General features: G+C 40.3%; 1 protein-coding gene across 4 annotated transcripts in view; it reads right to left on the reverse strand.

Moving 5' to 3' along the window:
- Positions 1-538: 538 nt before the first annotated feature.
- Positions 539-26,949, reverse strand: part of map4k3b (mitogen-activated protein kinase kinase kinase kinase 3b) — a 34,958-nt gene continuing 8,547 nt past the window's right edge. The window contains exons 2-33 of one of the 4 annotated variants that reach the window (XM_052145187.1): positions 23,726-23,783; positions 17,514-17,604; positions 17,072-17,136; positions 16,905-16,960; positions 16,774-16,821; positions 16,203-16,245; positions 16,037-16,109; positions 15,793-15,924; positions 13,617-13,679; positions 13,408-13,489; positions 13,192-13,308; positions 12,700-12,778; positions 12,538-12,596; positions 12,410-12,450; positions 9,596-9,634; positions 9,346-9,396; positions 7,442-7,496; positions 6,806-6,980; positions 6,610-6,683; positions 6,108-6,149; positions 3,872-3,956; positions 3,685-3,764; positions 3,382-3,442; positions 3,153-3,270; positions 2,796-2,854; positions 2,552-2,655; positions 2,294-2,465; positions 2,125-2,193; positions 1,128-1,220; positions 958-1,028; positions 784-839; positions 539-687 (exon numbers count right to left, since the gene is read on the reverse strand). In XM_052145187.1, the coding sequence (XP_052001147.1) occupies positions 600-687; positions 784-839; positions 958-1,028; positions 1,128-1,220; positions 2,125-2,193; positions 2,294-2,465; positions 2,552-2,655; positions 2,796-2,854; positions 3,153-3,270; positions 3,382-3,442; positions 3,685-3,764; positions 3,872-3,956; positions 6,108-6,149; positions 6,610-6,683; positions 6,806-6,980; positions 7,442-7,496; positions 9,346-9,396; positions 9,596-9,634; positions 12,410-12,450; positions 12,538-12,596; positions 12,700-12,778; positions 13,192-13,308; positions 13,408-13,489; positions 13,617-13,679; positions 15,793-15,924; positions 16,037-16,109; positions 16,203-16,245; positions 16,774-16,821; positions 16,905-16,960; positions 17,072-17,136; positions 17,514-17,604; positions 23,726-23,783 (2,499 nt within the window). In that variant the 3' untranslated portion in view covers positions 539-599. Of the gene's footprint in view, positions 840-957; positions 1,029-1,127; positions 1,221-2,124; positions 2,194-2,293; positions 2,466-2,551; positions 2,656-2,795; positions 2,855-3,152; positions 3,271-3,381; positions 3,443-3,684; positions 3,765-3,871; positions 3,957-6,107; positions 6,150-6,609; positions 6,684-6,805; positions 6,981-7,441; positions 7,497-9,345; positions 9,397-9,595; positions 9,635-12,409; positions 12,451-12,537; positions 12,597-12,699; positions 12,779-13,191; positions 13,309-13,407; positions 13,490-13,616; positions 13,680-15,792; positions 15,925-16,036; positions 16,110-16,202; positions 16,246-16,773; positions 16,822-16,904; positions 16,961-17,071; positions 17,137-17,513; positions 17,605-23,725; positions 23,784-26,949 lie in introns of all 4 variants that reach the window. The other 3 variants (XM_052145183.1, XM_052145186.1, XM_052145184.1) reach the window with 3 other exon arrangements.

Consider the following 26,949-nt stretch of genomic DNA (forward strand, 5'->3'; position numbering starts at 1 on the left):
CAGGGCATCCAGCAGGATCTGGCAGTTCCAGAAAGTACCTGAGCACTGAATAATATGATGGGGCTTATGCCAAATATACGTTTCTGTACATTCGAAATAATTCCAATCATCCAGAGTCTTTTCTGATAGAAATACATATTATCACAAAAAGAAGATTTGATTAATTAATTTTATGGGAGGTGTAATATATTCAATCTAAATATTCATATTGAGAACTTATGTGAATGAATTGATTTAATTTGAATACAAGTATGACACAAATGTCCTCATAAAAGGTAGCAAATGCTTCTAAAATAAAAAATAAAAAAATCCAGGGGGAAATTATTGCCCCTTTACGGAAAATGTAATTTCTAACACTGGTTTATGAATTGAAAAGTATCTGTAGTGTTGCTTTAATTGTGTTTGTGAATTAAGATATCTGTAGTGTTTGGTTTGAAATCAATAGTGTTTGGACCGTGTTTGTGTAGAAAAAGTTTATGTAGTTTTGTGTTTAGTAGCTTTACAAATGAAAATGAGGTGTATATGTCTCAGTAACAAGTACACGTCTACTTTGTAGCATGCTTTATGTAGTGTGGCTTGTGTGTGTTAAGGCAGTGTTGTCAGTAGCTGTTCTCATGGCCCGCGAGAATGTACAGATTACTTTGAGCCGTGGGGTCCTCTGTTGGTTTGCTTTCCAACACCACCACTCTAAGAAAGAGACAGAGAGAGAGAGAGAAGTTACTACAATAACTGTGCTGACAGTGGCACTGGTGTTGTACAGAACATGTGCTGATGAGCTCATACCTGTCTGAACCCAGCAGCCTATAGTTTCGCGAGTTATCAGAAATCTCCTGAGTAATCTAAAGTGGAGAGCGTTGGTTACCAACAACATACATTTTATCTACAAAAACAGAGCATCTATTAACTGGCATATAAATACAGACTCCTAAAAAAAGAAAAGGTAAAAGTAAACCATACCTCACTGTTTTTAAAGCTTCTCCCCTGCATTCCATGTTTCCAAAATGCCAAAACACTGTCCTGAAGACACACTTTAAAAAAAGAAAATTATCATTAGACCATCAAAAAACATAACCATTCTTTTAGTCTTTTTTTTAATTATTATTATTATTATTTTAAATCATGCTTACCAATTGCCTCAATCTGGAAGTTAAAGGTGAGTTCAGTTGACAACTTCCTGTTGGATTTTAACTTGCCCTGTAAATTCACCAACTTTATACACCCTTAAAAACACAGAAACAAATCAACATGATGAGTAATAACTTGCTAAAGCTGGATCTACTGGATATATATGCATGAACAAATGCATGTTTGAACATGAATCGATTTTACAGGTGCAGCTGAAAAAGATCAGTGGAAAAAGATCCTGTGTGAAGTTCAGCAACCTTTTTTCAAACCATGATCTTATCAGAATTTTACCAAGTTGAGTCTCAAACACTCCTTACCTATGGTAAAATCAATCGAGTGGTTTATTGCTTTCATAAAACAGCAAAAATAACAATATGCTTGGCAAATAATAAATAAAATGCATTTATAAATATATTTTTTATAATAATTTATAGTGATATAGTTAATTATATACAGTACTGTGCAAAAGGCACATAAGATGTTTCACAAAAGCATTTGCCTTAAGATGGTTATTATATCTTCAGCTTTAGTGTGTTAATAGGAAATATACATTTTGGACTGCCAAACATTCCTTTTGCAAATAGAATAGGAGCTCAGCAACAGATGTCATGGCCCCCACAGAGACCCCCACTGAACATCAAGTCAGTCTGGGACTACATGAAGAGACAGAAGCAATTGAGACATCCTAAATAGATAGAAGAACTGTGGCAAATTCTCCAAGAAACTTGGTACATCCTATCTGCTAACAACCAAGAATAACTGTTTCTGTATCTGTATCTAGGAGAATTGGGGCTGTTTTGAAGGCAAAGGTGGTCACACCAAATATTGATTTCGATTTTTTATGATTACTGGACTTAGTATGACATAATTAATAAATGAAAACTATTTATGGCATTATTTTGGAAGACATCCTCACTATGCAACATTTTTCACAAGTGCCTAAAACTGTTGCACAGTACTGTATATACAGTAGTAACTGTAGTAAACAATAATCCTTACGATCAAGACACACTAGAACAGTGTCCCTCTCCAGTTGAGTCACATGAATGACACACGTCTGAGGTGTTTCTGGAAACACAACAAACATTTATTCAGGACCTAATAGCAACATTCCAAAAATGTAAGCAATTTAGTTTTGAAATGTGAGAGTGAGACTTTGTGAACTGACTGGGTTCTGTGAAAGCAGGGGTGGCGGCGTTGGGATCGACTGTGCCGAACGTGACCACCTGATCAGGGTGGCTTCCTTTACTGACTGCTACACAAACCAGTGGATAATGCTGCTCAGGAACCACCAGCATCTCAAAGACTTCTAATGGACATGGCAGAGTGAGCTCTATACTCTGTAGAGACAAACACGTAGGATTATATTTGTGTATGGGTGCTCTCTGTCTCTATATTACCCTAAATCTTTCGTTCTCTCACTCACCTTTATTAACATGAAGCGTTGCATGGCTTCCACCCATTCAAACAGCATTACGCTGGACTGGAATGCTCCACATAAGTACTTATGACCTGTGTATGGGTTACGCACTACACACACAGTGTTTTAGATCTTAAAAATATGTACTGGTAGTGTTTTGAATCTTGTTAAATAATTCCATTTGGCACAAGCTTAAACACAAAACATTAAAAAAATCAAATGTGAGTGCATACATATGAATGGTACTGACCTACACAGCACTTCTGACAACCCCTGGTTTCTGGTATTTTATTGGACACAGTAAACTTCCTGAAAGAAACGCATTAAAATGACAGCCTTGAAATACACAATGAAAAGATGCAAGAGAATGGTATGGAGCATATATGCAGTATATAAAAGTACCACTGTATTTACACTCTTCAAGGATTTCAACCCAAGAATATCTTACTTATATTTCTGCATATTAGACTGGAATATGAGATTGTATTTTAATATTGAAAAGATTTACGATTCAAGAGCATTATACAATTCAAACATACGATTTTAACAGAAAGAATGGCTACAGATCAATAAAAATGGTATTGTAAATGATGAGCCAGAATCGTACCGTGGGATGATTTTGTCTGGGAGTTTATGTGTTGGTATGGCAACCGGTAACTTCTGCATCTGTCGAGCTTGCTCAAAGAGACCCGTCAGGTTATAAGAGTACAGCTGAGACGCTTTACCTGTATAACACACACACATGCACATATAATCACCTTATGGTGCAACAAAATCTCAAAGGTTCCTCCAAAGTCACAAATCTTCAACATTTTTCCATATTGCTTTTTTCTCACCTGATATAGACAGCAGCCAGTTGTTCATTACATACACCCATGTGCACCTCCGTGGAACCAGCTGCAAGAGGATTTAAGTATGCAGAGATTTATAATTAAAATAATTTTCCTCAATAAAATAAATCTATATTCCCATAAGCATATTCATATTCTCTAAATCGCAAAAGAAAAATCCAAAGATCAAGTTAAAATCCATGCAGATTGTTTCTCCGTTTCTCCCTTTCTTATAAGTTTCCTAATTCTTACATTTTACCCAAAATACCAAAAGAATCTCATTATAAAGAGCTGCATGTAGGCACTGACCTGCTCCATGCTGTTCTCGTGGAGTTCGTTCAGATTAAGGGTATAAATTCCTTCCTCCGCTCCAAAAATCAGATACTGATCTGAAGCACAGACACAAGAGAAGCTCATAAAACCAACAAGAACCGTAATTGTGTCCTTCATTTAGATGCACTGAACTAAAATGAGTTCTGCATATGCTGTTTCTCACCCCTGGTGTTGGGGTTTATCCAGGAACAGGCACAGTGAATCTTTAAGGGACAGCCATTAAACACTTTAGAGAAACAAGCTCCCATCTGCAAAGCAGAAAGAAAGATCAACATCACATCAGCAGAACAGAGTTTGAAACACCCCAAGACTACTTGCTGTGATATTTTCAGTGTTGGATGTAATCTGAATACAATGTAATTAGTAACTGTAATCTAATCACTTTTTAAATCCAAAAATAGTGTAAAACATTGCATTTTAAATTTGTGTAATCAGAAAACAGTACATTAAGTTCAAATACGTTAATTACTTTACTTGGGATACACATATTTCTAAAATAATATTATTCATGTAGAATACATTTAAAACATCAATTACATTAATTTGTAATTTATTACATGCATAATATGCAATATATCTGTTAGTGTTTCAGTGACAGCTAAAGTGCATGTTCATCAAATCAATGAACAGGGAGGATTCGTTGAGCAGAAAAAAACAAAAGCTTTCAGTGAAAAGTATCTTAAATTTAAAGTAATTAGTAGGGCTTTCAATTTAATGCGTTACTTCAGTGAGATTATATTAAAAATAACGTGTTCAAAAAATTTATGCAATTAATCATGACCTGGACAGTAATAAGCAATATCCCTACCATAAGAGCAATTCAATCTTGAAGAACCACCTGTTTTCTTAACCACAACTAACGACAACAGACAGCAAAAGATGAGGTTAGACGTGTTCTTCCGTACAAAACACAGCTTGATCCGAAAGCAGGGATCTTAAGACACGTTTTCTATGTTTAAAACTAAGTTAAATCTGACACAGTTGCCTAAAACCGGTATGTTTATGGCAAGACACAACCAAAGTCAGATGCTCCAAAAGGGTCTGTCTGACGCTTGTGTAAATTGCCACATCCTTAGACAAGCCCTTATAAGAAATCTCAAACTGATTGACCAATTAAATTGCAAAATGGATTGATGTGAACTGTAGGCCAATGATAGCCTATGTTCAATAATAAGGAAATAAACAACAAATTAGTTTCTAAAGCCACTTTATGTATCGTCTTATCAATGATTTACTTGACCACCACAATAATGTAATGCTTTTTAATTATACTGAATATGTATATATATATATATATATATATATATATATATATATATATATATATATATATACATATATGGACTCTACATGACCCCTAAAGGTGTCCTGTGGTATCTAGCACCAAGACATTAGCAGCAGATCCTTCAAGCTGCAAGGTGGAACCACCGTAAAAGAAAACAGGACTCATCGGACAAGGCGACCTTCTTCAAACTTTCCAAGGTCTAGTTCCGACACTAGTTTGCCCATTGTAGGTGCTTTCAACGGTGGACAGGGATCATTTTGGGCACTCTGACTGGTCTGCAGCTACACAGCACCATACACAGCAGGGTGCGATACACTGTGTGTTGTGACACATTCCTCCCATAACCATCATTAAGAAATTGTGACTTGTGCCTCAGTAGACCTTCTGTTGGTTCAGATCAGACGGGATACCCTTGATAACTCGACGAGCCTTGGGCGCCCAACACCCTGTCACTGGTTTGTGGTTTGTCCCTCCTCGGACCAATGTAGGTAGGTACTCATCACTGCTGTCCAAGAGCACCCCAGAAGCCTTGAGGGTTCAGAGATGCTCTGGCCATAACAATATGGCCCTTGTCAAAAATCTCTCAGGTCTTTTTACTCCTGCCCATTTCTCGTGAATTCAACACGTTGACTACGAGAACTGATTGTTCGCTTATCGTCTAATCTACCCAGAACTTGACATGTGGCCTTGTTAGGAGATGATCAACGTTATTCGCTTCATGTGTGAGTGGTCAATATGTTTTGGCTCGTCAGTGTATATATATATATATATATATGTATTATTTCTAATTATTTAAATAGAAGTATTTTTAATTCTTTCATCAATATATACTGAATTATTGTTAATTGAGGGGCTTTCTAAGCAAGTATTTATATGTGCGATTAATTTGATAAAATATTTTAGTTGATTGACATTAGTCAATTAATTAGTAATGCATTAAATTATTCTGTGAAGTAATCAGTAAAGTAATCTGTTTAAAATTTTTAGAGAAGAAACTAGTCATTTGTAGTGGATTACTTTTTAAAGTAACTTACCCACCACTGAATACTTGTAAGTGTGTGTGTTATCAAGTTAAGTAAGAGAGAACAAAAAGAGGCAGGGCTGGATGACTCACATGTACTTTAGGGGTTGGTGGCAGGCCATTGCTGATTGGTTTCTAAAAAAAAAAGAGAATAGATAAACACTGTGTGAGACTTGTATCAGGATCAGAGTTTTCCAGAGCAAATAACAGTCTAAAGCCTGTAGAGTTTAATAAACGAATGCAGATGCTACAGTATAAAGCCAGTGCTCAATATAAGGACCATGCCAGTATCACAGTATAAAAGCAGAAAATTGCTGGAATTGCAACATGTTGATCAGTTTTATTTGTTCAGAAGAACATAGTAAAGAAGGATGAGATCATTTCCTAATCAGAGATACAAGAAAGCATTTATAGCATTTCTTTTTTGAGTTTCTATGCAAACTAAAAATGTCAGGAAATATAATTAAAAAAAAAAAAATGTAATGGGACATTTCTGCAAAAAGTTTGTCTAAACACATCCCTAATCTATATCAAACTCAACTCAGAAGTTCCAAACAATAAACTACGGCCCTAAACAAGTTCAAATTAATTATACCTGCAGACTGGATGAGGGAAGAGAGGCCAGTCTTTCTCTCTCTCCATTCTCCTGGGCAGAGCAGACGCCATTACCTGTACACACACACACACACTGTGTTTAGTTCATCTGTCTATTGGATACTGGGCTAAAAAAAAATTCGAGTAAAAAAAATTCCCTGCTGGTTCTGTCTGAGCATGCTCAGATGGTTCGTTACCTAGACTATTACGCCTATGTGGAGGTAGGCGCGGAGGTGGCGGTCTGGGGGGCACACAGGAAGCAGGGCGAGCAGGAGGGGTGGATCTTGCAGAAGTTGGACAACGTTTTATGGTTCCATCTCCAGTATTGTCATCTGAGACTGTACTGTTCTGAGAGGGGGACAGACACTTTGGCTAGAAAGTGAAAGAGGATGAGTGTAAAAAAGAGAAATATAAACATGAAAAGAGAGTTTTTGTGTAAGCAAGGCTAAGCAACTGACAATAAACTACCTCTGTTAATCAGAATTTTTGTCCTAAACAGCCGTGACTACGATAAACAGGACATTTTGTTGGTTGCTTGGTTTCTATTTCTGCGATGTCAAACTGGGTAGCCCCGCCCACAGTAAAATCTCATTGGTCCAAATTCCTGCTGCTTATAACTGTACATTAACCATCAAATATATTTTCATTTGCTGCGATTGTGTCACTTCTTTTATGCTCAGTGTGAACAGACAAATTACTCACTGGAAACAATTGGAACAGCACTGTAAAACAGTATTATCTTGCATTGCACCTATTTATGACTTGGTGTAAGGCAAGTGTGTTGCAATGGAAAAGAGTATGTGTGTGGTGTGTATGAGAATTTTTTTTTTTACCTTGGGTGGAAGTGGAGGTGGAACTTTAGGCCTCATGGTTGCAGTGGAGTTACAGCTGTAAGAATACACACACATACAAATGATATTGTGTTTGTTGCCATATAACCAATCAAGATGCGGCAACAAAGGGAAGAGGGATGCATGGAGTATCATCGGATAGTGGAAACACAAACAGGGATGAGATCAGAGAGAAATGTTCAAAAGTGTGACGCTTTCGTTTTGGCAAGCAAGAATGGTCATGTGGACACAAGACACACAAACAGAGTGTAAAATCAGTTCAATCTACCCTATGCAGAGTAGAGATTTAGAATATTTTGATCTGCTTAGAGACAGCTGCATCTTCCAGGATGCTCCAAGTAGGAGGAACACAATTTGGAATTGTCCTCAGTTGGTGTAAATAAATGTTTTTATTATTGTGCCGTTATGATGGCCTGACTCATCATTAAGTTATACAACAGACCAAAATGACTCCCATGTCTGACAAAATTGACAAAATACACTATATTTAGAATAAAGCAATAAATAAGGTTTGTTCTTATGTGCAAAGTGGAATTTCTGAAGAAAATGTAAGCGGTACATCATCCCAGTACAAAACTCAACACCATGATGCAATTATTCTTTAAAGTTCAAGTCAAAAGTGCCCAACCTTAAGTCTCTATGATATTCTGATCCTAAGATATGGTTTGACTTCCTCCTTCATGTAAGTCTATGGGATTTTTTTTATCTTTCCAATAACTTAAAAATATGTTGATGTTTAATTTCATATATAATTTATTTCTGTACACACCAGATTTAACAACTTCGGGTTATTGGTTTGTTTAAATTCCTAAACTTAAAGGGCATCTATTACGCTGCTTTTCACAAGATATAATTTAAATCTTTGGTGTCCCCAGAATGTGTCTGTGAAGTTTCAGCTCAAAATACCCTACAGATAATTTATTATACCATGTTGAAAATGCCAATTTTTGGGTGGGAATTAAAAACATGTCTTTAAATTGAAATGAGCTGATGCTCCCCGCCCTGTATCCAGAATAGGGATTTTGACATCTCTGCTTTGGATAACTAGACATCATAAGCAACATAATTGACAGCGAAAATAGTAGTGTTCAACCCTATATGTTTGAACCGAAGTCAGACACTGATGAGGGAGAGACTCCATCAGAAGTAACATCTTTGAGAATTAACCAGGAAGTTTCCGAAGGGTTATTTGATACATTTATATTTTTTTCAGCAGTTTTGCAACAATGGATGAGCAACACACACACACACACACACACACACACAAATACTGTTACAATGTTCGCTATGTGCTATTACGAAATAACACACATAAACAAACATGACTGTCGGCAGTGTCCGTCAACAGTCGTGGGCAGGGCCTGTACAAAGTGACGTCACTTTGTACAGAATCTGCAAACGACTTGTTCTGAGACAGAGTTTATGATTCATGGGGATAAAAAAAAGGACTGGGTGGATTTTTATCATTATAGGGTGGTTGTGTACACACACTGTCAACACACATTTATGTTCAAACACCATGTAAAAGTGAATTTCGCATAATAGGTCCCTTTTAAATATTGACTTCGCACGCACCTTTAATAATCCATGGGATAACTAATACATTCAATTTTATTCACATGTCCAAGCCGCTAAGATAGTCAAATAAATACTGAAGTCTATCGGTTCTCCCATTAACACTCATATAAATAAAATCACAAACACAAATGCACATTTTCACAAGGACCATGCAATTCTGAACCAGCAAGCAACTTAAAATCAAACACAATGCTAAACAAACTGAGCAAATCCAACAATCTTACATATGGTTCACAACGACACACAGGGAATCATTGATGATCAAAGGAGTGCCTGAATATCTCAAAACACATCTTCCTCTCACTTACTGCAAATCATCATCACCTTCATCCTCATCTTCTAAATGTGTCACATGACCCCTGAGAGAGATGAAAAGGGTGAGGCTAAGCCAGAGAAGAGAACAGACACACTCACGCAAACATACAGAAACATACACAGACACTCAGCAGTAAGAGCAGCATCTTAGTTCCAAGCAAAGGAAGTGAGCCTACAGAAGTGATTTGTTTGCATAGCTTGGCTGACCAATCGAAATTGGCAATGGGAGGGGCTATTTTGTACCTCTGATTAAGTTCCTCAGCGACAGATTTTAATAGACTCCTAAAGGATAATTAATGAGAGAATGAAAAAACATGTTACAATTATATACAAACACAAACTCATCAGTGTGAATTGTCACAATTATGAAAGTCTAGCAAGCGATGTATTTTAATCAAATAATTGTGATTAATATCTCATTCATAATTTAATTACATACTGCACTAGAAAGAGATATATTTCATGGCATTTCTATAAACCTATTAAAGAAATATTTTGTATAAAGTTAAGCTAAATCGACAGCATTTGTGACAATTTATTTGATTATTGATTTGTCCTTATCTTTAAAAATGCAAAAATCAAGGTCAAAGTGAGGCACTTACTGTACAATGGAAGTGAATGGGGCCAATTTTGGGAGGGAAATGAGAAGTTATAATTTTTTTTTAAATAAATTACATTATTTAATCTGTTGCATGTTGTGTATTATTTGAGCTGCAAAGTTTTTTTTTCTTTTTTTTCTTTTGGTTTTTGGCTATAACTTTACAAAGAAAAGGAAGGTAATCGATTTTATCACACTAAAATCATGTTAGCACACATATTGTTTAAGTTTGGTGACTATTCGTTTGAAACCGTGAGTATTGTAACATTAACAAATTGGCCAAATTCCCTTAAGCCTCACTATAAACCAAATTTCTTCTTTTCTGACACATCCAAATTTTTTTTTTGTGGTAATCAACATTATGCCACAAATGCTGTCGATTCAGCTTCAAGTCGGCATGAAATCATTATTGACCCCTGTGACAGGGCGGAGGGTGGGTCATGATTTTACACACCTGGCCCCGCCCTCCGCCCTGTCACAACCCCATTTATTTTATTAATGCATGTTACTGGTCTTAATGTGAACGATTCATCCATGCAAAAAATGTCAATATTTTTTACCACGTAATCTAATCAAAATGTCAAAACTTGCTCTTCCGATGATATGACTGACTATTCTCTGACGATGTATACAATGCCACGCTACAGTTAACCCTTTAGGTTTGGATGGGCCAATGAGAAAAAATAATTGCCAAAATATTTATAGCTACAGTCTTGACCAACAGAAAAAAGGTATCGTTTCAAAGCTTAGAAGCTCTATTTTACAATGCATGTAGGCATTATGACCAAAACTGAACAAGTGCTTTGAAAATTGCAGACAAATAAGAAGTGTTCAGTTTATTTATTTCTTTATTTTGTAATAAATCTTTTCACGTGGCTTGTTCAGCACGTTACCGCGGAGACAATGTGCGTGTGGAGGCTTCACGCTATTCTCTGCAGCATAAAAGCACGACTCACCACACGCCCCACTGAAAGCAAGAACCACACATTTTAGCGACCACGAGGAGGTTACCCCATGTGACTCTACCCTCCATAGCAACTGGGCCAATTTGGTTGATTAGAAGACCTGGCTGGAGTAAATCAGCACGCCCTGGATTCAAACACGCGACTCCGGGGTGGTAGTCAGCATCTTTACTCGCTGAACTACCCAGGCCCCAGAAGTGTTGCGTTTTGATAATTTACAAAAAATGTTGGGAGCGCCTCCATTTCAGGAGTGCTGCTTGGAGATGGGGAGGGTGGCGGCTTTTGAAGAAGGGTCACCTAGAAGACTGGGGAATTTGGACTTGTTTGTGGTGAAATGGGGAAAATATCTGGCATTTTGGTGGGGGTTATGTTTTATTCTGTTTGTAAATGCTTTTCTTTTCTTTGTTTAATATATTAATCAATAAAAATTGTTAATCAAAAATTTGTTTTTGCACAATACCTAATAATATAATCAGTAAAAACATCAAACTCATCAAATAGCCATGTGTCATACGTTGTTGGAAAAGTATTGTTCTGTTTATACAGCAATCAGATTGGGTTCAGATAGCTCCAACCAGTGGAGATATTCGTCCAAATTTAAGCAGAGTCATGTGATTAATCACTCTAATTACAGATGAGGAGATGGTGCCAAGTACATGACTCAATGATGACTCAAATGGCACAGAATACAACTCATTCTTTGAAATGTTATTACTAAAATCATGTCTGCATGCTATACAAACCTTTAGCCATTGTTGTGTTTACATGTTTTATTAGTTCTTATGTACAACTATTATGTTTTATTTGTTTGGAGATGTTTTTGAACACTAGGATAAATTATATTTGTAATGCTATATCTTTTAATTGCTTTGTAGTATCAACACAAAATTTGACTCTGTTATAGGTGACATCATTGGGAACAAAACAAAAGTAGTTTTTAAAGCCACCTTATTTACAATCAGAGATATATAATTTCAAATCAGAAAAATAAGAATAAATGTTTTGGCTCAAGTCATTTTTTGATTTTTCAACAGTTTCTTAGGCTGAGAGTCTCAGAATTTATAATAATCCAAATAATTTAAAAGCTTTCTTTAAATATGCAACCAAACACTTAACCTTGTTTTTTTGTTTTGTTTATTTGTTCATATTTTTTTGCTTTTTTTTTTAGTTACAAGCCTTTAATTTTGGGTATGCCACTGAAAAAGGAAATCTTTAAAAATAGAGCTTAAAGGTTTAGGCCAATTTTTAGTCAGTTATAACCTGAAAGTGTCATTTAAACAATCCTGAAAATACATCACAATACGGAAGTAAAGTTGCTTGCAATTTCTGTTTCATTCTGAATTTTACTTGTATTGAACCAGGAATATTCCTTTAATCCCCTTAAACTGGATGTGATTGGAATTTAAGGTGCACAATGATGCCGGTTATCTTAAATAATCACAATCAGTCAATCATGCAATAATCACAAAAAGAATCATACAACACAAATATACTCACTTGTTGTCTCCAAGAATGCTTTGAGGCTCTAACTGTAGATCCTGTATAAATCAAAAAGTCAGAGTAGTGAAGCCACACAAACACACCAAATAACAATAAAACAACAACATCAGCATAGTGTCACAAACCATCTCACGGTGCGGTTCTGTCTCCTTCCTCAGAGGTGGGTCGAACTTCACCTTATCAACTAAAAGAGAGGCAAACGCACACACACACACACACACACACATGAGAATTCTTGTACTTATTTCAGATCAGTAAGTAAAGAGGGTGGTCAGCACATGACTTACAGTTAATCTCAGAAAGAGTCTTTCCATCTCGCGAGCTCCTGCTAGTTGAGCGGATTCGATGTGGAACTGACACAGGAGACTATAAACATACAAACCAAATGTAAAGCTTTTTAATGTAAATCTAAAAAAGGGGAAGATATATACACACCATTTTATAATATCTGTCCATAATGTGTTATTTACATTAACAACCTAACCTCCTTCAGACACCCCTCCCCCCCCCATCTTTCCTCAACACAGCACTGCAAGCAACTGCAGTTATATAACTTGCATGCATTCACATACACATACAGTAACATATGCACACTGCAGTGCGAGTAACCACACACACACACACACACTTGTACCTGCCAGCTGGCAGAACCAACTGCCTGCCCTCACTTAGGATATACATCTAAAGAAACAACCATTCAGAGATCAGTGCTTCAGCCCTATCATGGATTCCCATTGGTTAATTCATCATCATAAAAAGAATCAGAGGTATGACGTCACCTCTGGGTCAATGTCATCCTCTTCTACATCGCTGTGTGTGCTGTGGTCGGGGTTGTTGGCTTTGTCTAGCAGCTCGATGGCAAGAGTCCGGCTAAGTGGCTGGGTAACAAATGGGTGCTTTGGAAAACAGATAAGTGATAAAACAAAACATTACTAAATGGTGGAGGATCACAGTAGCCAATCAGAAATGTTCTGTAGAGGAAGGGCTGAGTTTACCTGCAGTAATCTGTCAGCGGTTGGTCTCTTTTTGGGATTTTTGATCAAAGCCATTTTTACAAAGTGATGGAAATTATTTGTCCTTCATAAACAAAAGACACATAAGATGAGTTTATTAACCTTAAAAAACTGATGTGCTAATCATTCATTTGCAAACTGTACTGCAAATCTTAAGAATTACAAACCCACAACAACACATACAGCCTTACCACTTGACTTTGTCTTTCAGTTTGGGTGGTTGGAAATTACTCTTGGTCATTAGAAAGAGTGCCCTGAGAGAGAAAAACACAAACAGAAGGAGCTAAATAAAAGTGTGAAAAAGAAGGAGAGAGAGAGAATGATTTAATATGTGGTTCCCACCACCCAATAGACTGTTCAGATTCACTGATCGTCTGAGGCATACTGCACAAAAACAAAATCAAAGCACTTTCTCAATCTATCAAGCTATAATCTGATTGGCTGTCTTCACTCAATTTTTGGGAGTTGGAGTCGAAGTTTATTACCAGCTGCCAGGAAACAAATTTGTGTTTCTAAAAACTAATCACGTGATTTGACAAGGTTTGCAAGGTTAATCGCAGCAAATCTTTGTTAATTATTTTGGATTGACAAAGCCAAAATACTGTTATTCTACAGACATGGTATAGGTTTGTTTTTTTTAAACCATTTTTTAAACATTTCTAACTGTAACTACTCCTAGAGCCTTTAAGATGATCCACCAAACTTGACAAAGACCTTCTGTTCTGTTCTGACTCAAGTTGCTATGACCTTTCTAACTGATCAGAATTAAGTTTTTCGCATTACGGGTGATCAAAAATCCCCAAAATCCAATAGACTTACAATAATGGAAAGTTCAAACGGGCCAAGTCTATTGAAACTCCAACTCAAAAAATTTAAAACTCAAATGTCAGGTCTTAATGCAGGCCTTTAATCTGCTTTAAAGGAATATTCTGGGTTCAATACAAGTTAAGCTCAATCGACAGCATTTTGTGGCATAATGTTGATTACTACAAAAAATAATTGTGATTCATCTCTATTTTTCTTAAAAAAAAACAAGAAAGAAGCAAAAATCGAGTTACAGTGAAGCACGTGCAATGGAAGTCAATAGGGCCATTTTTTGGAGGGTTTGAAGACAGAAATGTGTATTATTTCAGCTGAAATTTGTTTAAATTGTTGTTTTTAGGGTTTTAGGGTTTACAGTGTTACATCATCATGGCAAAGAAGTTGTAAAATTGAATATAACTTTTCACAGAAAAGGTTAGTAAGCAATTTTATCACACTAAAATCATGTTAACATGCATATTCTTTACTATTAACAGTGAGCATTTTACCATTTATGGATTGGGCCCCATTCACTCCCATTGTATGTGCCTAACTGTAACCCAGATTCGCTCCTTTTTAAAGAAAAGTCGAAATTCATTTTTGTGTTATCAACATTATGCCACAAATGCTGTCGATTGAGCTTAACTTGTATTGAGCCAAGAATATTCCACATAACACATTTCCACCAATTTATCTGGTGTTTTCTGTGCAGCCATTTGTGGACAGACACAACTGTGCAATTATTTAAGCGTGTATTATTGTGAAATCAACTATATCAAATATATCATGCCCCTAAACAGCACGTAAAAAAGATGTTGGTCACTTTACATGTTAGTCAAAAATTTCTTCCTTCCTAAAGGCGCGGTCACACAAACCTTTGAACGGCAAAATTCCACGGGTGAAGATGGTGTGGACGGCTGCTGAGCGCATGTGAAATCGCCAAAAAAATAACTGCCAAGCAGCCGCTTTTTATTGCTACACTTCATACTCTGGCAGAGTGAAGTTGAAAAGAAACTGGCCACTAAAATTATATCCTTCTCCATTGTGCATATTCAGTGTAGCTGTGTACAAAGCACCTCCCGCACAGAGGTTACCGCCAAACTAAGCAACTTCCTATTGGTCAACGAGGCAAAAGTTTGCCGCAAAGTTCACCAAACTTGAAACCTGCAAGGGTAAATTATCCACCACCACGGGCAAAATACAGTCATGTCATTGGGAATCTATCTGAATTTTCCGCAAATTCCCAATGAGATGACTGTATTTCACCTGCGGAATTTTGCCGTGCAAAGGTGCTGTATGTGTGACCATGACTTAAGTGGCCGTTTCCTGGCCAGAATAAGCTGCTGTGTTTATATCTATAGTCCAAAGTCTGGTTACACAAGATTCATTCTCTTGTAAACTAATGGTTGTATAGGCGTCTGCTGAAATATATGATATCGGCTGAATAGGGATTAATTAATTTAGCCAATGTTGACACTTGTGTACAGGTATCACCACTGTAACGTAACATAATTGATAATGAAACAGAGATTGACACCTAACTGACACAAGTCAGAGTATACATACCTCATTGGGTGCAGGTCGAACATTGGCGGCTCCAACTCTGCTAGCTCAATTGCTGTAATGCCCACAGCCCAAATATCACACAGCTGATTGTAGCCCCCTTTCCTCTCCACTGCTGCCACCTCAGGTGCCATCCTACAGAGAGAGATGGAAAGAAAAATTCATACACTTCTGTGAAACCATAAACTAGAATGAAACAATTAAATAAACACTGAAGCATCAACATAACAACAGAGGACTGCCATACCAATATGGAGTTCCAATGAAGGACTTTCTTTTTGCTAAAGTTGCTGATATCTGAGCTGAAACACCAAAATCCGCTGTAGAGAGGCAGACAGAAGGTGTGTGAGAAGAATTCATTGGTTCTGCATAAATGGAAAGTCGTTTGCTACATTGACAAAGTGTTTTCTTACCTAGCTTAACATAGCCATTATCTGTTAGAAGAATATTTGCTCCCTACAATGCCAGAGCAGAGTGACAGTGAGTTAATTACACCTCTTTACTTATGAAGTCATCATGTCATTCTTTACAAAGACCATGGCGTATGATTTAGATACTTCATGTGCTGTGTCATTTTGTGGAAAAGATCTATTTAAAGATTCTTTAAAAAAAAAAAAAAATCTGTGTTCCACAGGCGAGTAAATAATGACAGAATTCTCATCTTTTGGTGAACTACTGACCCTTTGCTAAGCTCCGCCCCCTTGGTTATGGTTGCTCGGTCTGACGAGCTTTGTGGAACTTCCCATAGGAATGAATGGGAGATTGCTGTTAGCGGTGTGGTTTTTGGCATAAATGGCATTGATAATATTCTTAGATGGGCTGGAATAAAGAGTGACATTTTAAAGCATATTTATCATTTCAAAATGTAAAATTTTTGGTAAAAGAATTTGTTAAATTACACAGCGATTTGAACTCTTTTAAGGCGGGACTTAGCAAAGGGTCAATTGTTTGAGATTTGATTGTGTGTGGACATTCAGTTTGTACCTTTATATCTCTGTGGATCTTCCCTTTGTTATGGAGATAGTAAACACCCTGGAATGATCACAAAAAAAAACATATTACCACTTTCATCACTCAAAATCTTCTTTTACACATCTGTAAATGGGTGTATATACCTGCAGGGTTTCCCGACACACATATGCAATCTGGGATTCTGACAAAGGCCCGGTAACTGTTAAATACAGATATAAACATACATGTGTATGAGAGTTATTGTTTAACAACAACTCAAGAGGGTAAGTGTTTTCCAAACTACTGTTTTGGTTTCAGTGACAGTGTTTACCATGGTAAATATCCTGGAGTGAGCCCCCGCCACAATATTCCATACTGATCCACAATTTATCTCTCCTAAAACAGTGATATTAAAACACTCAATCAGTGGTCTAAATGTTAATACATTTATTGTAAGATATCATAGCATATTTACTGTAGTCCTGCCAAACTCTATCCTACCACAGTTATTTAATGTTTTAATGGTGCATGTACTGAGTTGTGACAATACGTCCACAGGTTGCATGAGACCATTCAAGAACTGTGAACTATTATACTAATAAAGGTATACTTAAGAAATGGCATTAGAAAAAAAAATAAGTTGACGTAAAATTTTATGAATTTTTATGTACAACAAAATACCTGGGAGATAAAATGTACAGTATATAAGCTCTGCAAACTAATTGATGCCAAAGACATGTTGGTGTTTGATATGCAAGTGTATACTTGTGTACCTGAGGTAACTGCCAAAGTATGCAACAATGTTTGAGTGTTTACAATCTTTCATCATAATGATCTCTTGTTGCACAACATCAAAGTCTTCTCCTGGAAATCAATAACAAAAATTGGGAAACCAATTATTGGTTATGCCAATATGAGTCAGCCAATCTACTGAACAATCCACAGAACAATATACTTCATACAAAGGAAGAAATACAGTATATAAAGTGACAATTGAAGGCTTGTTGCAAACTAGAGGTTTATCGTAAGGAATTTAAGGATTCTAATTCTGATTCTGGGCCAATCCGTAAACGTTACAATAATCCCTTTTTAAAAACTATAGCCACAAGACGTAAACAACACGCGTGTCTTTAAACCCTCCAAAAATTAGCCCCCTTCACTTCCATTATAAGTGCCTCATTGTAACCTTGATTTTTGCTTTTTTTAAAGAAAAGTTGTGGTAATCAACATTATGCCAAAAATACAATTGATTGAGCTTAACTTGTATTTAACATGGAATATTCCTTTAACAATGCTAACCTCCTACATCATAATTTGTCCTACATATTAAACAAAAACACTAAACAAAAACAGTAGTTATTTGATGTCAAATAAAGTCATTTATTATGACAAAAAAAAATCATACAAATGTGTATGTTGTCATATAAACAAACAGTTACTTTACCAGTAACATTATAAAAAGCTGTTTTATTCTACATGGAGAGGGTCCGCACATGGGAGCTGCCATGTCAGAAATCACATGAACAGCTGAATACTACTCGCTTAATCTCAGTAACCTTCCTGTTATTTGACACTTTCACTCATTGATTAAAGTAATCATGGCTGACTGTGAATACTATATTTCTACAACATCATCTGAAAACGTCTAGGTTACGTATGTAACCTCCGTTCCCTGATGGAGGGAACGAGACGTTGTGTCTCCCCTGCCACGTCGCTGAGCCGAGCATTTTACCATTTCCGGCTCCTCAGAAAAATCCTGAATGAACTCCCGTATTTGCGCCGCTTAAATACCCGTATGTCCGGGGGCGGGACATGCAAATACTGGTTGCCAACTCTCATTGGCCTTTTTTCATAGTTCAGAGGTGAATATCGGCGCTCAAGAGAGACCCCTAGTGTCGCTTCTCTGACACAACGTCTCGTTCCCTCCATCAGGGAACGGAGGTTACATACGTAACCTAGACGTTCCCCTTCTGTCGCTCTCTCCACGTTGTGTCAGAGAAGCGACACTAGGGGTCCACTTATAAAAGCGCCACGCGCTGAGCCGTGTACGTGAACTGCTGATACAGGAGCGAGCAGGTATTCTTACGTGCAGGACGACCAACTGTATCAGGCTGCACGTACCCTTCCCCAATGCCCCATTTAAGCCATCAGGATTCCTTATCGTTACCCTGGAGGGGGGAACAAGGTGCTGGCCGCCAACCTGGGAACGGGCCAAGCCTGGCCGGGCCTCTTTTCTCTCTATGTTTCTCGTATAGAGCAACTTAGGCCGGGGCCCTTACACGCATTGAGGGAAGGGGGTCTTAGCCCTTATTTGGGGCGGAGAAGACCCTGCGGAGGCCACGCCTACCCGAGAGGGGAGGCAAGTTTAAGTGTCAAAACCATCAGAGGCCTGACTTGGGGCCTATGTGGAAAAGTCGGTGCGGTGGTGGATCCAGCCTATAGAGGGGGGAACATACAGCACGGCAACCGAGGCAGCTGTGACTGCCTAACGGAAGCACGGGAGTCCACTCGCCAGAAGGGACAGAACCGTGGCGTTACACAGGGGGAGTCCGAAGGAGGCCTTACCTGTGGAGCACCTATACCAGTGCAAGGTAGCTTGCGGTACCCGCAGTGGCTTGGGTCCGCGAGTTCCTCCGCTGAACTGCGACCCACGAGGGCTAGGGAGGAATCAACCAGTGTCCCAAACCTGAGATCTCCTGGGAATGAAGGCGCACTGTTTCCCCTGGTTAGGGGGAAGGGCGCTAGATGCAAGCGCACCTGAGAGAACACGGGACAATACTGACTCAACTCGGAGATTGTAGAATCTCGTGAAAGTGTTCGGTGTTGCCCAGCCCACTGCTCTACAAATGTCTGCTAGGGCAGTGCCCCTAGCCAGTGCCCATGAGGACGCAACACTCCTGGTGGAGTGGGCTCGGACCCGCAAAGGGGGGGGCACGGCCTGGGTGTGATAAGCCAGGGAAATGGTGTCGACAACCCAGTGGGCGAGTCTCTGCTTGGAGACAGCATTCCCTTTCTGCTGTCCCCCAAAGCAGACGAAGAGCTGCTCAGAACGTCTAGTGCTCTGTGTGCGGTCCAGGTAGATACTGGACACAGCAGTGAAAGGGCTGGATCTGCCTCCTCCCGGGGCAGCGCTTGCAGGTTCACTACCTGATCCCTGAAGGGTGTGGTAGGAACCTTGGGCACATAGCCTGGTCGCGGTCTTAGGATCACGAACGTGTCTGCCGGACCGAACTCCAGCCAAGCGTCGCTAACAGAGAACGCAGGCAGGTCCCCGACCCTCTTGATGGAAGCGAGCGCGATCAGCAGGGCGGTCTTGAGAGAGAGGGCCCTGAGTCCAACTGAGTCAAGCGGCTCGAAGGGGGGTCTCTGGAGTCCCGTAAGGACGACCGAGAGATCCCAGGAGGGGAACAGGTTAGGCCGGGAGAGAGCTATCCTCCGGGCACCTTTTAGGAACCTGACGATTAAGTCGTGCTTACCAAGAGACTTTCCGTCTACCGTGTTGTGGTGGGCCGCGATAGCGGCGACATACACCTTGAGGGTGGAGGGGGACAGCCTCCTCTCCAGCCTCTCCTGAAGAAACACGAGCACTGACCTAACTGCGCACTTCTGCGGGTCTTCGGCTCGGGAAGAACACCAGTCCTTCAGGTCTACTGCTGCGAACCAATCTAGATGCCGGACGCCAGATAGAATTTGTTTCTGGGTGAGCATTTTGAACGGGAGTTTGGACAAGGTCCGATTGAAAACTCGCAGGTCCAAGATCGGTCGTAAGCCGCCGCCTTTCTTGGGTACAACAAAGTAAGGGCTGTAGAAACCCTTCTTCGTTTCGGTTGGAGGGACAGGCTCTATCGCGTCCTTTAATAGAAGGGAGGCGATTTCTTCGCACAAGGAATGGGCATGTTGGCCGTGTACTGCGGAAAAATGTATGCCCACGAAGGCAGCGTGACGGGTTGGGCAGTGAAAGCCACGCCTCTAAACTCCGTGCTAGGGGCACCAAAGGGACGGGTTTTTTTAACGTACCCGCGGGGCTTCGCAGCGGTGCGGAACAGGTAACGTGGCGTCGGGAGGCAACGTGGCGTCCCGAGGCTCTGGTGCTGAGAATAAACTCAAAGCACTTACCTTGCTCCGCGCACCCGGCAGGGGGTGGGTTCGTGACTGAGGAGGAGGTCTGATGCTGGCGTCCTCTGGACTCGTCTGAACCGGCCGGCCGGAGAACAGTCGTGGGGCTGAAGGCGGGGACACCGCGTCCATGGAGCCGGGACTGTTGAGGCCTGAAAGCAGAGTGCCGTGAGAACGGCATTTGCGGGCCATATGCCCCAGAGACAAAGGAAATAGCTCTTTATTGAGAATTTGGTACCGCAGCCCCCGCTAAGGGGTGCGGTAAATGAAAAACAAAGGATTCTCCTCCCGGCCCTCCACCGGGGACGGAGCGGTCTTACCACCTCCGAGCTAACTTCTTGGACTCTGGGTGCGTTGTCTCAGGAGCGCCTGGGAGCCTTCCGGGTCCTCGAGGGGGTCCGTGAGACAGGGGGCGTGCGCTTCCCGCGGTTTGCTCGACGCTGGGGCTGAGAGCTGGGCCCGGGTTGAGGCGGAGCAGGAGCTTGTCTTCTGGCCGTGGGAGGACGCCTCTGGCGAGCAGACGGGGCATGGGCCGTGGCGGCAGGCTTGCGGCGAGGCATGATGTGAGAGATGGCCTCCGTCTGCTTCTTTACCGTGGAGAACTGCTGGGCAAAGTCCTCGACGGTGTCGCCGAAGAGGCCGAACTGGGAGACAGGGGCGTTGAGGAAGCGAGTCTTGTCTGCTTCACGCATCTCGACCATGTTCAGCCACAGTTGACGCTCCTGGACCACTAGCGTGGCCATCGCCTGCCCGAAGCGCTATGCGCTGTGACCGCCGCTCTCAGGGCGAGGTCGGTCGCTGAGCGCAGTTCCTGCAGCGCGTCGGGATCAGGGCCACCCCGCGCATGTTGCGAAGCGCCTTGGCTTGGTGGACCTGCAGGAGAGCCATGGCATGCAGGGCGGAAGCGGCACGTCCGGTGGCGCTGTAGGGCTTCGCTGTCAGCGAGGAGGTTGCTCTACAGGTCCGGGAAGGGAGTACGGGCGACCTCACCAGGTGGTAGGGGTACCGGGCATAGATGGATCGCAACCGCCCTATCCACCTGGGGAATCGCGAGCGCACTCGCGGCGCGCTCCGCCGTCGAGGGTGGCGAGGGCGGACGAGTCTGTGGCGGTGTGACGAGTGGAGAGGGGTGCTCTCCACGAAGACGCCAGCTCGCCATGCATTTCCGGAAAAACGGAACCGGGGCGAGGCTGTGAGCGCGCGCAGACCCCAGGAACCAGTCATCCAGCCGTGATGGCTGTGGGGAGGATGGAGGGTTCCAATCCAAGCCCACGCTGTTGGCTGCCCGGAAAGCATGTCGGACATCTGTGCGTCAGCCTCAGCCTGGGCGTGCAAGCCCGAAGGCGGCAGCCCAGGGGAGTCCTCTGCATCAGATGCCGCGCCCTCCGATGTCGCGGCGAGCTCATCAGCTTCCATCGCAAGAGGGTCGGCTGACTGGCTGTGAGGCAAGTCGCCGCTGCCTCGAGCACGGACGGGAATCAACGAGCTGCACCCGCAGCCATCCCCAAATCGCCTCCATCACCAGCCGCATCGTCCTCAATCCCGTGGGAAGAAGGAGCAATACGGGGGGCGGCTGGAGTGGCTTGCTCACGGTTGTAAGCAAGCCGCGACCGCAACGTTGTCATGGTCATGTTCTCGCAGTGAGAACATGAACCATCCACAAACGCAGCCTCGGTGTGATCGCTACCCAGACACACGAGACAGCGCTGTGGCCGCCGGAAGCGGAGAGCACTCTACCGCGATCCAGAAACAACACAGGGGCGGAAGGGCATCTTTATAAAGACGCATCCTTAAAAGTACGCTCAACGCCGCTGTGTTTTGCTCTTTTAGAGGAAATTACTCTTTTAAATAAAATCACTCTTTTAGGGAAAAACTCGTGAGAGTTTTTAAATCTGCACTGTCGATGCGCTCAGGGGCAGGAATGCACAGCCGTGCAAACAGGAGAAAGCCGCTGTTGTGCGCGTGGAATCCAACAGTTTTGCAGCAGAGGGATGACAGGAACTCGGTGTGTAGTATGCAGCACTTGCAGACACGCACCATCGGCTCGAAGAAATTTTCTGAATGAACTCCCGTATTTGCGCCGCTTAAATACCTGTATGTCCGGGGCGGGACATACAAATACTGGTTGCCAACTCTCATTGGCCTTTTTTCATAGTTCAGAGGTGAATATCGGCGCTCAAGAGAGACCCCTAGTGTCGCTTCTCTGACACAACGTGGAGAGAGCGACAGAAGGGGAACTATTTATTTCAAATTATGCTGTATCCAAGCAACTAGGTGTCAGTGTAAATATAAGATGAAACAAAGACAAAACTTACTGAGTGCACCTTTAAGTATTCACAACACAAATCACCTTTTATTTTGAGTTAGACATGACTGAAATGAATGACTAGAACCGCTCTGACCGATACCTCATGAGTTCAAGAATGATTTATGAGCCATCAATTGATTAAAAACAACTGCCACATAAGAGTAATTTGTTCGCAAATTGAACTACACTGGACGAGATGCATGTTTGCTTTTGCGTGCAACTAGCAAGGAGAATGCAATGGAAAGATTGTTGTCAATTAAATGTCTTTGTATTATTTCGTGACACCTACTCTTTCTCTCTTATCACATTCAAGACTGTCTTCTTGATTCCAAACCCTACAGCAAACACACAGACTGACTTAAACTGCTTGAACCTTGTTGGAAATAACATGGATGGAAACTTCTTTGCTAAAAAGTGAGTGATCACGCTCCTAATATCAATATGCATGAACAAGTCACAGTTGTAATATTTAACCTGAAGTATAGATGAACAGTGATAGGGCACTATCGACAGGTGGTTAAACAGCACTATGTGTGCAACATCACTAGCAGAGCAGCTCACCTGGTTCTAGTTTGATGACTTTGATAGCAGCCAGTTCTCCAGTGTTGACATTACGAGCCTGGAAATGGAAAGCATGAAGCCATGAGAGCATGAAATTGTTTTAGGCATTTAAAGGCCCAACAGGTGATTAATAACACATTCATACTTAACACTGAATGCTCACCCACTGGTTAAATGGATTTCACTCATATTTAAAGATCATTGTGGTCCAATGTCTAATGGTTAAATAATAAATTGTTGTATTTGTATATACATGTGTATGTAATTATATACTATATTGTGTCTGTTTGAGAATATTTCTGAAACGATTTTAAGGAAAACACACACACTCAGAATTTTACATGCTCTCTCTTGCCTGTGCACACACACACTCACACACACACACACACACACACACACACACACACACACACACACACACACACAAGACTGAACTGAGAGACATCTGTCTCCCACAGAGAAGTGAGGATGATGTCATCAGAGAGAGACAAAGGGAGATAGAGAGAAAGAGAGACACTTTCCACCACTTTATCTTCAATGCGAAGTAATACTGAACAGAGCAAGCTATGAAATATTTGTATTGATGGCTGTAAAAAGTAGGACAAGGAGAATATAAAAAGACTTTTAGCATGCACTCACACAGGGCCTTTCAAATTTCAGTGAGGCATTTTTTCCCCCTCCAATAAACAACTTCTGAGCTCTTCTGCTTTATTCAAAAGTTTATATGACTGAAGGAATATACTGTATGTATGCAAAGTAAATTATACTATAATAATAAACCATTTATAGTACTATCCCAAATCTTTAAATTCTCACTGACTCTAGGTAGGTAAAAGTGGGCAAATGCTGACACTGCCTTTGTGAACGCCTCTTATTTTCACACCTCTTGGTTAGAGATGTGGTCAGGGCCTCTTTCGGTACTAGTCAGCTTTCAGGTCAGCAAGAATGCTGCCAGTCACTGTGTAGCTCATGGAAAAACATATTTTAAAGTGTAGGCTATTTGCTGGTTTAGTTAGTCTGGTGCTCGTTCTTAAACATAGTAGACATACCTCCAATATTCCCAAACACCACCACAGCTAGTCTTGTCATGAAATCTCAGGGAAGGCTCTGTTTGAGTGCATATGTGTGAATTACATGGCAGGCACCCAACACACACACACACACACACACACACACACACACACGTAAACACTCAAACTCCATCTCATACAGTCTCACCCACACATACCATAAAACCCCAGGAAGAGGGAACAATTATGAACAAACAGGATGGAAATAGTTTTGGGCAAACACACTAACACAGAGACACACTAGTATTTTAAAATTTAGCCACTTCCTGTCACTAGAGTTGGACACATTTAGTGTTTCTTAAGAACGGAGAGCATTAATTGCACTTGCTAACACTTTGTCAACATGATATTGCCCTCCCCCTTAGGTCCAATACACAAACCTGATATCAAAACATTAGTAGTTACCATCTGCCACTGTACAGACACAGAAGTGCCTTTCTGCAACATACCATTTTATTCAAGTGATTCTCATGAAACTTGACAAGAAATTTCCTCGTCATGTTTAATCCCAAATAATAACAAAAAAATGAAATTAGATTTTGCACAAAGAAATGAAAGTCTACATTCAGGACCATTAAGGACACTTTAAGGCACATTTTATTACGCAATTCTCATTACAGTAACGCATCCAGATGTTTTACTTATACTATTCCCATTGTTTTCAATGATATCTCTCATTACCGTAACACAGTAATTTTTTATGTATTACAGCAAAACAAATATGCTGTGGTACAATTATTTTTCAAATGAAAATCAGCAAAAATGGAAGGCAGTAACAAGAGAGTACTACTATGTTGTACAAATATTTTACAATTTAAACAATATAGGCATTTTCACTTGCAGTAACTACAATATTATAATGGCCACCTTTTTTAACATTGCGGTAATGAGAATTGGGTTAATGAAAATCATAATGACCAGCTTTTTTGTGTAGCGGTAATGAGAATTGCATTAATGAAAAAATCATAATGTCCACCAGTGTTTACCATTAATTACCAAGACTGTGGTGGCCCGATGTTTAAAGTGAACATAAACAGTGGAGAAAAAAGGGAATTTGTATTAAAGTTTCAGATTTGTAAGTATAAATCATTGATTGTACTTACATAAATATAAATATAAATAATCTGTCATTATAATAATAAAACAACTATAACAAGGAAACAAGAAAAACACACTGCTCTTGACTGGGTAACTTTAGTAGCTTTAAAAAGTATTAATGTATTATAACCATACAGTAAATACCAGTAGTAATTGTATGTTGCATTTCTTTCTGGATGTTTCCTTGAATACTTGATAGCCTACTGCTGTTGTAAACTTTTGAAGATGTTAAAAAAGTACAGAATTTTCTTAATTTTGTATTTTTTTTTTCTATACTTTTGTATCTATTTCTATTCATTGCTGTTTTTATTGTTATTTTATTAATGACTGTTTACTAATCTTGAATAATTACTTAAGAACCTAAAACCAGGGGACACGTGACATCATGTGAGGATCAGATGTATGAACAGCGAGTTCTGCGCACTTAAGTTTTAATACTTTTTATGACATAACCGGTGAGATTCCATACACTCGGTTCCATAACTGTTCTAGGAGGACAGTATGTCAAAGAATTCAAAATACTCGGGCTCTGCAGACATTAAAAGTCACTTACATAACTGGAGAAGTTAAGTTACACCCAGTTATCTCGCATTTGCACTCGGTATGGACAAAAGTGTCCAGTGTTTAATTCCGACATTTATTTAAATGTAGCCTCGAGCATAATGGCTGGACACAAAATTATGTATTAATAAGTCCCCTTTCTTTTGGACAGAGTGGATTGAGAGAGAGGTTAATACGCTCAGTGACCTATATGACAGTGGAGTGTTGAGATTTGAAAATATGGATCAATATTTTGGGATTCCCAGATCTCAGTTCTTTAGGTATTTACAGCTACGCCACCTGCTTTGTACTATTTTTGGGAGTAGCATACACCCCCCTAAAGCAGCAGATACCCTGGGAGTGGTGATTACTGCTTTTGAGGTCATGAGGCATCAGTGTATTACTCCCTGTTAATTCAGAGTCTGAGGGACAGAGCTTCAGCTTCCCTCAAGAGATTATGGGTATTGGCGGAGGGAGTGTGGGCTAGGATTCTAAAAAACAAAGTCTACATCTAGA

This window comes from Xyrauchen texanus, chromosome 16 (genome assembly GCF_025860055.1).
Source record: "Xyrauchen texanus isolate HMW12.3.18 chromosome 16, RBS_HiC_50CHRs, whole genome shotgun sequence".
In the NCBI taxonomy this organism is placed as follows: domain Eukaryota; kingdom Metazoa; phylum Chordata; class Actinopteri; order Cypriniformes; family Catostomidae; genus Xyrauchen; species Xyrauchen texanus.